This window comes from Pleurodeles waltl, chromosome 11, assembly GCF_031143425.1.
Source record: "Pleurodeles waltl isolate 20211129_DDA chromosome 11, aPleWal1.hap1.20221129, whole genome shotgun sequence".
NCBI lineage: Eukaryota > Metazoa > Chordata > Amphibia > Caudata > Salamandridae > Pleurodeles > Pleurodeles waltl.
Genome location: NC_090450.1, coordinates 828946569 through 828960710, shown reverse-complemented (window position 1 = coordinate 828960710; position 14142 = coordinate 828946569). Strand labels below are relative to the sequence as shown.

At 43.1% G+C, this 14142-nt stretch overlaps 1 protein-coding gene across 3 annotated transcripts in view; it reads right to left on the bottom strand.

Annotated features, from left to right (window-relative positions):
* TTC28 (tetratricopeptide repeat domain 28) overlaps positions 1-14142 on the bottom strand; it is a 1605451-nt gene that overhangs the window by 83992 nt on the left and 1507317 nt on the right. For all 3 annotated transcript variants that reach the window (XM_069214676.1, XM_069214678.1, XM_069214677.1), the window contains one exon: positions 4354-4498. In XM_069214676.1, the coding sequence (XP_069070777.1) occupies positions 4354-4498 (145 nt within the window). The remainder of the gene's footprint in view (positions 1-4353; positions 4499-14142) is intronic.

Genomic DNA, 14142 nt, shown 5'->3' with positions numbered 1-14142 from the left:
CATATTTCATAAATTGGAATGCCAACGGTTACAAGAGGTCGTTTGTGGAGATTGATGCCCATTCCTCTCACTGATTCCAAGACTCCTCCCACATACCGCCAGAGGCGTAGATTGGTCAGTAAGATCTGGAGGTGTGAGCTTCAGGTTTTCCAGCAATCACGCTGGGCATAATGTTAAAATACATTATACGACAAAAGTAGGGTATAAGAGGGTCTTAAGAGGCAGTGGAAAGAGAGAGGAATACAGACTGGGAGGGGCACAAAGTGAGGGAAAAGACAATATTTTGCACATTAATCTACATTTTTGAGGATTTTTCAAAATAGAGGGAGAGGGAATGTGTGTGCGTTTTTGTCTGTGTACGTAAAAATTCCTGGTGAAATCTGATAGACACCTCAGCATACCCTTCAGACAGCATTTGTACCCAACTATTTATCAAACAATTATTTTGTTAGGGGACATGTTACACCCCAAACATCCCTATAAACTATGCCCCGGCATGCGGTTCTAACATGCCCCTATTCCCATAATCTGATTTCCATTTCTACCAATTTTGTCGTTCTAAATCCCCATAAAAACCTCACATCAATTAAAACACAGACCACAAAATGTTTTCCTATTGTTGGTTGATGTCTGCAAAAGAGAGATTATGTCCCAAGAAGATAAATATTTGTGATACTCACATGCATATTATATATTTAAAAAAAACTTCATACTCACGACCAAGAGGGTTATTATTGCACACTGGGGTATTCAATAACAAAAAAATGTCCTGACATTATTTTCTCCCCCATCGGTGAAATATTTACTAGTGCATATATGCACTAGTCTCCTCCACCATTCCCTCTCCCTACCTCAACCTTCACCACCTGCTCTCGTTTTTACACCACCATTTCCTTCGGCTTGACCTTTGTTCATCACAACCACACGTCTATTTTGTTTTGCCGCCCCCGGTCATGTATGATTTCAAAAAGCATTTAAATGACAGAAGCCATTATTTTCCGGTGGTGATGTCTGAAGACTGCAGAAACAGAAGCGCTGCTCCATCCCTGCTGATAACAGGAATGTGATTCTATGACACTGTTTAAGGTAGCGTATTCACATGGATTTCAAAGATATTAATAAAAAAACAATATTACAGTTTACGACATCTCATTTACATGATTAGATTTCAATGCAATCTGAAATATTGTTTCCACACGGGGAACTCTTATCACCATGAATTGATTCGTTTTAAGTATCTTTCTGCATAGGTGCATGCGTCCTGTCTACACACATCCAGTGGGCTCATTTCTGAAGGAGATGCTCTGCACTCTTGTCATGATTATTGCAAAATGTCCAGGTCTAATGAAACGAGGGGCTCCAAATAGCGACAGCTGCTGTTATCTCTCTCAACGAGTCCAGAGACTGTAGCGTGGCCTTTGGAAGCAGAACAGCTCATGTTGAAGTTGTCAATTAGTGGGTCTCAGCTTTCCTTGTTTAGTCCATTGCAGCCGTCAGCGGGTCGCTGCTGACCACAGGAAGTCACTATTTGGGTATCAACTTGTTATGCGATTAAGTTGGATATGATTCCATTTCTACCATGTGAACTATGCTACATCATGTTTATATCTAGGAAGAAAGTTTCATAAGTTGAAATGGTCAAGAATGTACGTCACTTTAGCAGTGAAGTGCACTGCAGGTGAATTCACATAACATAATTTGCACAACTAAGGATTGCTGTTCTTATGGTTGTCTATGAATAAGTGTGTGCCGCTCTTTAAAACCCTACATCCCTACCAGTCCACATCAGCTTTCAGAAGCAATCTACTCATAATTTCACTTATTCACTACATCCCAACCTTTGACCCCATGAAGCGATCCACTGCCCTTGATCAATGTTTGCATTTATGGTGACCACCTCACTCCTGGTCATTATGGACTTGCATCCTGAACTTATCAACTACAAATAATTGATTACATGTTGCTAGTCTAATTAGCGATATGAAAAAATAAATCATTGGAGAGAAATATTACACTCTCACACCACACTGTCTACTTACAAACAAACCCCAGCTCCTTTGAGCTATCACAATAAAGGAATATGTAAAAAAGAAAATTGATGATCAATAATAACCCCACACAAATACTCTATTCAAAACAATTTACAATACATAATTGTATTCTGCAATAAAACACAGCCATACAGATAGGTGCCCACCTTAAAACGAGCTCAATCAATAATTATTACATAACAGGAGTCTAAAACGGTTAAAGTATAATTCTAAGTATATGACAACATAAACCCTAACCACATCACTGTGTGCTCAGCACATATAGCACTGACAGACAGGGAGACAACACCCAAGACACCTTGCTTTGTCTGTCACAAAGGGCTGCCCCACTCAGGTATCCAACAGCCAATAGACTGAATTTTTGTCATCTGATTTTGGCCGAATCCAGTGAGTCCAGCTATTCCACTCGCGTAAACGTTTTCAGGTGGTCTTATCAATAATTTCCCACCCCTTCCTCAGGACAGATATAGTCTCCCAGTCCATTAATTCAAGTCGAATTCCAAAATTTCATTCATCATAATTACGTCAGGAGGGTGTCTTGGCTGTTGTCTCCCTGCTTGTCAGTGCTATATGTATAGAGCACACGGTGATGTGGTTAGGGTGTATGTTGTCATATACTTAGAATGATATTTTAACCGTTTTAGCCTCCTGTTATGTAATAATTGTTTATTGAGCTCTTTTTATGGTGGGCACCTATCTGTATGGAGGTGTTTTATTACAGAATAACATTATTTGAATAGAGTATTTGTATCGGATTATTATTGATCTTCAATTTTCTTTTTTGCATATTTCTTTATTGTGACGGCTCACTGGAGTGGAGGTCTGTTTGTAAGTAGAGAGTGTGGTGTGAGAGTGTAATATTTCTATCCAAGGTTTTTTTTTCTTCATATCTTTGTGATTTGGTGCCCTGTTCTCTTGGTGGATAAGTGATGTGTGGGGCCCTCTCTTGCTTCTTTTTGGCTATCCTAATTAACGCAATGGACATAAGACAAGTCTAGAACACGCAGAACGCATTAAGCTACGACACAAAACCCCAGGACTGTAAATAGAGTCTGTAATAGAATGGTGAAGGTGGGCACCCTATTTGCACTATACAAATACTACATACATATTTAGCTGTGAAAATACAACAACATCGTAGTTCTGGAACTGGCACATTTTTCAGCACAAAAACATGACATTAAGTTGGGGAATCCTAATCTCTTATATATTTTGCTGTTTTACGGGGTTATAGGTATAATGTTTTCAGTAGCCTCGCCTCTCCTCCTAACGTTGAGGAAGACATGTTGTATTAAAGATGCATTTCCTAGAAACGAAAGTCCATCCTATGGGAATGTGTACACCTCTATGGACAACTTTTGTATTCAAACCGTGCTGCCCACTAAATGCCCATTCAATGTCCTAGCTCCCACTTTGCCTAAACTTAAATGATGGCCGTCCTTTCAAGGGAAAGAGCTGAGAGGAACAGATTAATGAACAAAGTACAGAGCTACTTGCACATGTGAAAATAACAAAATTCATATTGTTCAGAAGTTCTAAAGTAAGTGATCGAATATCTGGGCAATGTAAATAAATCTATGTGGGAATAACCAATGTGATTGTGCCTTTGGGCACTAAGTACAAGTGACCTTTTAATTCCAACTGAATCGGAGGGAGGAGTTTTAAACATATTTGGAAACTGCTTTCAGATACATAGGCGAGCAGGAATATGATTAAACTAAGGGCAACTGTGCGAGTTTGCCTTTTCTGACAAGGGTTAATGGGATGAGTTAAACCCACATTTTTCAACTGTCAACGCTAAAATAGGCAGCCTGTAGTACAATGTCCTGGAACGTTCCATTTGTGTCTTACAGCATGTCATAGGTCGTTTTTCTTTTGATATAGCAGTGTTGAACAATGTTGAACAATTTGGGAACATGTGTATTCACTTAATACTGGTGATCTTTTTATGAGTGCGTAGGAAATAGCCAATCTAGTCATTTGACTCCGGGCTCTAAAAGAATAGTGCTATTTAGCATCTAAAGTTTATACGTGTTCAGGGAATAACACAAAATTAGACAGACAGTTTTATTTTGACCACAGAGTCAAGTAGTAATACCCAGAGTAAAACAACACCTGTGCTGACCCAGCACTGACCTCCTACCAGAGCTCACGGTTTGCTGTCAGAAGTTAGGAATTCAGGCCCCGGCTCCCCTCTGACAATCTGCGTGCCCCTGAGGCAAGCCCAGCACTCGGTGACTTAAATCTGCATCTGAAAAAAAACGCGTTTCGCATGGACATACATTGTTGGACGTTCTCTTACCCCTTCCATGGGCGCTATGAGCAGGTCGTACATGGCTCGCAGAGGAGGCTTGTTGAAGGAACTTTTGCTTCTGGGCAGGGATGACGTCCCGTCCTTCACAGGTGACATGGTGCTGCTGAACAGGCTGGTCATGCTTGAGCAGCTCCTACAGGTGAAAGACACCGTCCCTCTTAATACTGCAGCAAAAGAACGCTTAAGATTACATAGTATTTAGACAAAGAAGTTGGTTTCTTCCTTAATGCTTAGGTTAAAAAAAAATCTTCCGTTTTATAAAAGATATTTGCATTTTCGACGCTTCCCCTAAAATGACATCACTCTAATGATATTATAAATATGTTTCTTTCGTTTACTGTCTTCCTTGAAGTTATTATCAAAAGGACTGTATGCAACACTTCCCAAGCTCCAAACACAAGGCCATGTCGGGGGTAAATCAGGTTTATGAGCTACATAGCAGTATTTAAGGCTGCTTGGCATTCATATTCATGTGTTCATGCCTCATTGTATGTCCTGTCTACAACTGTGCAAAGGTAATTAAGTGTTGGGGAATGGGAAGTGTGGTTTACTTAGTGAGCTTGTGAACAGTTATACACTTGTGAGTTTATGAGCATTCACAAACTTCTCTCCGATCCTTCTGCTGCCCTGGTAAGGGGCACTGATCTGCTCTAACAAAGAGCTGCCAGGGCTGGAAGCACATCCCCTAACTTGGTGATGGTGTAGGAGGAAGGGGTTTCTTCACTGGGAAAACGTGCTGCTGCATAGCAGGGCTGCCTTTCAATACGTATTGTGTGTACAAGTCTGCTTTAAAAAGAGAGACGTGTACATCTGCACACCCAGGAGTACCTTTACAGGTGCGACTTTGTCATTACCTTTGTGTGTCTTTCATACACATAGTTGGCTCTTGAAATTGTGACATAATCAGGAAATCACATGCACATTAAGTTCTACATCTGTGCCCGGTCATCATGAAGAAGGGTCTATGCTCTGCTAGTTTATAAATGGCCCTAAGCATTGCATTGGTTAAGCACTGTGAACATCGTTATCATGCTCCTCTGACATACGTAGTCAGTTTCTTTCATGTGTCATGCTGACAGCATTGGTGCATTCACATCTTTCTCAATTACTGGACAAATACCCTGTACGTTTTTTTTGTCATTTTCTGTATGTATGGTTCCTTTTCATTTCCTCTTGCCTTAAACTTTCACTTCCCCACTCTTTTGGGATGGTTGTAATGACAGATGCTAGATCCAGTAGGTAAATGGAGAAGCCTTCTTTTGAGAGCATGAATGAAATGGATTTTCATGATCAAATCACTGCAGTGGTCCTATCTATACTGTTAGATAATGAATAATGTATTTTAATCACTGAGAATATTTGCAAATGCTCCGAAATTATCATTTGCCAGATTGAAGTGAGGTGCTAGGAAACTATTTTTTTTACAATTTATTCTGGCTAAGAATCAACAACAAAATCAGAAATGTAATCAATTAAAGGGAATGACCAAAGGTCCATTATGTAGTTTATAATGTTTCTTTTTTGTAAGACCTTCACTTTATTGTTTCAGCCTTGATAAAAATATTAGAAAATTTATTTTGGTGTCAGGGGACAGAAAATAAACCCTCCCTATAAAGAACTTATATTAATTATCAGATCCGTAATGCCAGGATTCAAATAAAAACCCAAGAAAAAAGCATATTTGGGATTCTGTTTTGTCAAAATTGATAGCAGAGCCTATAATAAATAATACACAATTAATTGTATATAGGATGCATCGCAGAGCTGTAGAATGAAACCCTTTTTTTTCTGATAGAGGGTCTAATTAGACAGTTAAAAGATAAAGTTGATCCCACTCGTGGTATTCATTTTACCGATGCAAAGTTTTCTGTTTTATTCAAATATGAAAGGAATGACCTGACTGTGGAGAGCTGCGCTCATAAGATAACCAATAACAATATTGCAGTCATGAAGTGAGTTCACCAAAATAGAGTCACTAAATTTTCATAACTTCATTTTATAAAGCTAACAACTGCGGAAGGGTTCTTGGCATACCTCGAACAGCAAAATGTACACTGATACGAGATCAATGGGTGAATACACTTTTCTTGAGGTGTGTCCATAAAGTAAAATAATTATTGTGTCTTGAAATCTACAGGTACTCTATTCCGTTGTGCTGCTGCCTGAACTGTTAAGTCAGGCCCTGGCATGTTCCTTCCAGACACTTGGCGCTTTAATGGGTCCCTCTTTTGTTGGGGAGTAAGTGTGCAGGATAGTCGGTAGCGTTAGAAAGAATGATTCAAAAGAAAGTGCACACTGCCATTCAACACCTGAAGAACCAGACAGTCTTACATTTAATACACTGAGCCACCATCAACCAGTGAAGCTGTTGGAACATGAATATATGTCGGAACAATGCATGCTGGAACCACGCATGCCTGAACAATGCGGTCGGAACAACAACCGCGTTGTTACTACTAATGCCTTTACCACAAATGTCTTAACAACAATTTTTCGTTGTAAAGACATTCCTGGTAAAGGCATGTGTGAATGGCATGCATGGTTCAAACATTCAACCCCCGACCCTCCGCCCCCACCCCTAAAACTACTGCAACCCCCACCCCACCTAAAACTACCCGTCCCTAAAACCTAAACTACCCCAGCCCCCCACCCCGCCCCTAAAACCAAAACTATACCGACCCCCCGCCTCTGCCCTTACAACCTAAAACTACCCAACCCCCACCCCTAAAACCTAAACTACCCCCACCCCCACGCCACCCCTAAAACTACCCCAACCTCCCACCCGCCCCTAAAATTACTGCAACACCCCACCCCTTCCCTAAAACCACACCAACCCTCCACCCCACCCCTAAAACTACCACGACCCCCCACCCCTAAAACCTAAAACTACTGCCACCCACCCAGCCGCTACAACACAAACTACCCCAACCCCCCAAAACTACTGCGACCTCCACCCCCACCCTTCTAACCTAAATTACCCTGATCCACCACCCCTCCCCCTAAAAACTAAAATTCCCCCCACCAAGCCCCTAAAACTACCCCCTAACCCTACCCCAGGCCACTTACGTCACCGCATCCTCTCTGATCCAGAGTCTGTTTTCCTCTGCCTTATCCATGCAGGTTCATCTGCGGCGTCCCCCAGGGATCCTCCCTCAGCCCCACCATCTTCAACATCTACATGACCCCCCTGGCGAACATCGCACGCAAACACGGACTCGACCTCATATCCTACGCAGACGACACCCAGCTCATCCTATCCCTCACCAACAACGCCACCTCAGCAAGAACCAGACTACACGAAGGCATGAAGGAAGTAGCGAACTGGATGACAGACAGCCGGCTTAAACTGAATACAGAGAAAACGGAGGTCCTCATCCTCGGCCCGACACCAACCGCCTGGGACGACTCCTGGTGGCCTCCCGCCCTAGGCAGCACTCCCCAACCCACCGACCACGCACGCAACCTCGGTTTCATCCTGGACTCTTCCCTCTCCATGACCAGACAGGTCAACTCGGTGACCTCAGCATTCTTCAACACCCTCCGCATGCTCCGCAAGATCTTCCGCTGGATCCCCACCGACACCAGGAAGACCGTCACCCATGCCCTCGTCACCAGTCGCTTGGACTATGGGAACGCCCTGTACGCCGGCATCACCATCAAGCTGCAGAGGAAACTTCAACGAATCCAGAACGCTGCCGCACGACTCATCCTGAACATACCCCGCCACCACCACATCTCCGGTCACCTGAAGAAACTCCACTGGCTCCCAGTCAACAAGAGGATAACCTTCAGACTCCTCACCCACGCACACAAAGCCCTGCACAACCGCAGACCAGAACTCATCAACCACCGCGTCTCCTTCTACACTCCTCCTCGCACCCTACGCTCGACCGGACAAGCCCTGGCAGCCGTACCCCGCATTCGCAAAGCCACCGCCGGAGGCAGGTCCTTCGCCTACCTAGCAGCGAAGACCTGGAACTCCCTTCCCAGCCACCTTCGTGCCATACAAGACCACCTTCACTTCAGAAGGCAGCTCAAGACCTGGCTCTTCGAGCATTGACACCGCCCCCCCCCCCCCCAGCGCCTTGAGACCCTTACGGGTGAGTAGCGCACTTTATAAATGCGACTGATTGATTGATTGATTCATTGTTCCACACATGCGTGGTTAAGGCAGAGGAAAATAGGGTTGTTGTTCAGGAAAGCATTGTTTCGCTTTCGTGAACAACGACTCTCATTGTTCCCGCGTCGTTCTTCAGGCTGCTTACCATCTGAACACTGCTGACAAGCTCATGCACTTAGGTCCTGTGAGCAGGTGGGACGATATTTTACAGAGGTCGAATGTTGAGTAAGATGTGTTTTTGCAAACCCAGAAAGATGTGTGTTGTTTGCTTTTTTGTGCTCTTTAATGTTTCATGCAACACAGTTGTGTTCATATGGTCACTGTTAGTGCAATATGAATGCATAAGGCTCGGAAAACAGGCCTACTTATTTTCTAAAAAGGGATGTTAAAATTGTGCAAATTAACAAAAAAAGGGTGCTGATTTGTTTTGTTTACTGAGACTTGATAGTGGCTGGAGAAATTAAAAGGTCAATTCTCCGAAGCTTTTTTGAATAAACATCCATACTGAAATGTGGCTAGCAGGAGAGACGACCTTGCAAGTTCCATCTTGAAGGAAGCAGAGGGGATACCCTAGCACAGTGGTTCCCAACCTGTGGTCCGGGGACCCCTGGGTGTCACCGAAGCCTCCCCAGGGGGTCCGTAAGAGCCTAGAAAATCAAAAAATATTAACAAATATTGATAAATTAGGTCCCCAGCTTCCAGTAATGACTCAGGTGGGGGTCCCCGGATTCCCATGATGATTCAGTGGGGGTCCCTGGGTTCAATTAATGTTAAAGTGGGGGGTCCACAGAAATCAAAAGGTTGGGAACCACTGCCCTAGCAGGTAGCACACAATTCCAGTGGATAAAGTAATGTCCAACTGCATTAGACATAACTAACATTTACAAATAGAATTCTAAGAGCATAGCTCTATGATCGAAACCACCTCAGAAGAAATATAAGGGGAAAAAAACGACCCCAAAGATGTGGAAAATGTCTGCATTTACCTCCGCAAAACAGTTAGAGCCGCAAACACTGCACAGTGGCTCTCTTTTGTGTTCCATCAGACTCCATGCACTACTGCCCAAATGAGACATAACCATCTTACAAATAAAGACAAATCCTATAAGTGCCCTAGGAAACAGGAACAAATAATGCACGTTTATTGACTTTGACAAATGACAGCTATTTTGGTTTACGGTTTGGTTCACTTTTGTTTCAACCAGCAAACTCTGTAAATCTCAACTGAGGTCTTTCTTAGCTGTTCAAACAACTTCAAGCTCCATCACACACCCATTCTTCTGTTAACCTCACACAAACCCTTCCCAAAATACAGAATAAATGCAAGTACTAAGAACCGCTGATGCACCTACAAGCACTTTCAGTGTGTAACAATCCGGATTCACGAACATAGGTTTTTTTTCTGGAAGCACCGTTGATGTCAAATTATAATTTACATTTAACGACTCTCCAAACTGCATGAGGTTGAGCACTTAAAAAGATTCCATTCCTGTGCTCACAATAATGCAGACCACAGCATTTTTTTTTATTAACATGACCGTCAACATCTCCCCTGGAGGTTCAAAACAAAGTAAAGCGCTCCACCTGCGTGCATAAATTACTTAAAGATATGCCTGCCCCTGCTGAATGATGCAAGGGTCCTTCCCAATCCAGCCAGATGGCCGGGCTTGAAAAACTAAAGGCCTTATCTCGAAGTGTGAGTAAAATGTGTCAAGTAAAATCTTGTGCAAACACCTTTTTATTCACTTTGTGGCCATTAAACAGTTCCAGACAAATTATGCAACTTTGCAGGTGCAACGTTTCCCGCAGAATTCTGAATTTGCCGCATTTGCCACGTAATCCATTATCTGCTACAGATTTAAGAAAAAATGATTCTAGCTCAATCAGATCAAAAGTGACTAAAAACGTACAACATGTGTTTCCATGCAGTGAAGGGAGTTGTTAGAGAGAATGTTGCCAGCCACGCCAACTATTGAATGCATGACATTGTTATGTCTTGCGATATAGAGTTTTAGCTCTACCCTATAGGTAAATAATGCACAGAAAGCGTCAGAATCTATTGCTCAGTATTAGGTGGGTTTCTAATACATGAGATTAGGTGATGCACCATTGTGGATGCACCAGATAGAAATAGTCTGTCCAGCGCACTAGACATGTTTTGGTCAAGGACACGGACTCAGGGTAATGTAGCAGCTACATTTTGAGCCAATGGACATGGACAACTACCCCGCGCTGCATTGTAACTGGCCACCCAATCACTACTTCCTCACAACAGTATTAGCACCACTGCTGCACCAGCAGCTCGCGGTCCCTCCACTGTAGCACCACCAACGTGCTTCTATCCTTATGTTTGTATGTCAGAATATTGAGGAAAAATATTGCTGTACCAAAATATTGTGGCCAAAATATTAACTACAAAAAGATAATGAACAGGTACTGAACTCAGTGAATTTCTGAGTGAATTCTCAGTGTATATGATCAAAGCCTGGGGACATTTGACAATGCTCTCCTGTTTTTTTCCACATTTTTATGAGAGTGGATGAGGCTCAAGGGGTGATGTATATTGTTTGATAGCTTGCATCAACCCAGGAAATGCTGTAACTCAAGTCAATGTGATGTCGGCAGCGTAAGCAGAGGCACTGATGTATCATTGCAATTTCTCCTGGCACATCATCATTTGCTCTTGAACAAGCAGCATTTCATCTCAAGTGCTTCAGGACCTCCCATTACCAGACAAAGGACACCCAATTGCCTATGCAATGCGGGACTATTTTCAGTGTCTGCCACCTGCAGACAGCAGATGGCAGATGGCAGGGAGGCTGTATTTGCAAGGGTTCATTGGAGCTGTGAGCTGCCCCATGAAAATGAAGTAACAATTTATGTCAATTTCTGCCTCCTTTCCCTGAATCAATTCTGAATAACAAGTATGCTATGTAATCTACAAACATTATGGACAACTGTTATTAAAATATTTTAGAGACCATGTTTAAAGAAGGTTTCATATATCTTTAATTAATCTTTTTCCTAATATGCACGTGATTTTACCTAAAATACACCTCAAGATATTCAAAATCGTCATAAATTTAGTTTTTTTATATGGCAGATTCGAAAATAAAATGGAAATGTAGTTCCCTAGGGTTACAACCTAGTTTCACAAATAACTTTCTGAATCCAATGATTATTGGAGCATGTGAAAATAAAGACATCATTATAAATAAATACAATATGAAAAAAAAAATGAGGATACGTGAAAATAAAATATATGCTTTCAGAGATAGTCCATGAAATTTCAGAAAAATATATTTTCATTATGAATAATTTCATCATTATGTGATCACTATTCTACACAGCTATCAGATTATGGTTATGGTGGTGCTTACATGTAGGGTTATGTTCAAGAATGGGAATTATAGTAAGGATAGAATTAAGTTTATTGCTAGCTTTTTTGTTAGGTTAAGGCTCAGGATTAAGTTTCAGGTACATCTAGAAGTAAGCAGTAGAGATGTGCTTACATAGGGCCTGATTCTAACCTTGGCGGACGGCGGAGGCCGTCCGCCAAGGTTCCGCCGCCAAATGACCGCACCGCGGTCACAAGACCGCGGCGGCCATTCTAACATTTCCTCTGGGCCGGCGGGCGCTCTCCAAAAGAGCGCCCGCCGGCCCAGAGGAAATGCCCCTGCAACGAGGACGCCGGCTCAGAATTGAGCCGGCGTAGTTGCAGGGGTGCGACGGGTGCAGTTGCACCCGTCGCGTATTTCAGTGTCTGCATGGCAGACACTGAAATACTTTGCGGGGCCCTCTTACGGGGGCCCCTGCAGTGCCCATGCCATAGGCATGGGCACTGCAGGGGCCCCCAGGGGCCCCGCGGCACCCCCTACCGCCATCCTGTTCCTGCCGGGAGACCCGCCAGGAACAGGATGGCGGTAGGGGGTGTCAGAATCCCCATGGCTGCGGAGCGCGCTCCGCAGCCATGGAGGATTCCCCCGAGCAGCGGAAAGTCGGCGGGAGACCGCTGACTTTCCGCTTCTGCTAGCGGCTGAACCGCCGTGGTCAGAATGCTCGTGGGAGCCCCGCCAGCCTGTTGGCGGTGCTCCCGTGGTCGGTGGCCCTGGCGGCCCCCGGCCGCCAGGGTCAGAATGACCCCCATCGTGTTTAAGAGCTAAAAGAACAGATAATGGATGGAATGCTGAACAATGTAAACATTCAACCCCAGTCACAAAGATCTGGGATTAATCCACTGTTTTTTCTGCTCGCCACGCCACCCCATTTTGTACCCAGCCATATGCAAATCAGTCTTGCCTCTGCCACTAATGGGAATAGTCTGGCCCGAACTCCGACCATCATCTGTTCTTTTTGCGACAGTTGTGTGTCAGTGTATGCACTGGACCCCTTGAAGCATCTTCCTGTGGTGAGGGCCACATGCACAGCAAAATAAGTAGTAAGTAAAACATTAATCCGGTGCATGCTTTTGAGAAAACGCTTTTTCTTTCAGTAACGAGGTACATGGGCCCAATCTGTGTTGAACCCACCTGGTGCTCATGAACACTGACACCTGGATACTGTTTTGACTTCAGGAGTCCTACATACGAACACTTTAATAATACTTTTTATATGCACGTGGGTGGGCTCTTGACTCCAAGAGATAAGCGGTGCATGAGAGCACGGGGGATGCAGAATTTGCCATTTTCATTTGATAAAAAATAACAAAATATCTTACACAAGCAATTACTAACAGTTGTTGGTTCGAGTACTTTTTGTGATTTGATGCTGTCCATTTTTGAAGCAGGTATCCAGGGGATCAGTCATGTCCACCCCTCTCCTCACAGACGGTGTTCAACATCAATCTATTCATTGCTAGACGTCATGCACTATACTGTCTCCGCTGTTTTGTTTACAACGTGTTTAAAAAGACGGGCACAAAGCGTCAGGTGCTCATGCCCACATCACTAATTCCCTTTACCTGCTTGTGTGCCTTTGCTTGAGAGACACCACTAATCTGAAGTCCAATGACAAAAGACAACTAAGTCCTGAAAAGTTACAATCCGCTTGTGTCTACACATAGCCATGACCTGTCCATTAGTATGTGAGTTCTTGAAATACTAGCCGAATCCCATCATTCTCTGAAGCCCTGATTGATGCATGGGTCAAATCTTAATTTTACACACTGAAATTTAAACCTCTGTTTCAACCAAAATTATCTAAAACATTCAGCCCTCTGTTTTTGGGAGTACTCTATTTCAACCTGCCAACACTCTGGGAAAAGAGTCTCCCATAATGGTAGTGTCATATCAATGGGTAGAGTATGTGTTTGAAAGTCTCTTCAAATATCTTTTCATAGTTTTTCAAAATGTAATATGTTCAGTAAACATCATTTCTTCATATTGATTTAGGTTCCTGTTCTAGATTATTCGGAAGTCCATTACTGGATATGTGTCACTCTTAATATGCTCCACTCAGTCATTTCTTACAAGGAGCTGAATTTAATTATTTAATTTTACAATGTCCACGTGCCATTCCCCAATGTGCATTCTCTGATCCTTTTAGAGTCTCTTTTGGGTTCAGCGTTAACACAGACACACCGAGCATCCTGGTCCTAAAACTGATTTTCAGTGAGTAACACGATCTGGTCCCTTAAAAATCCTTGGAAATGCAGATGC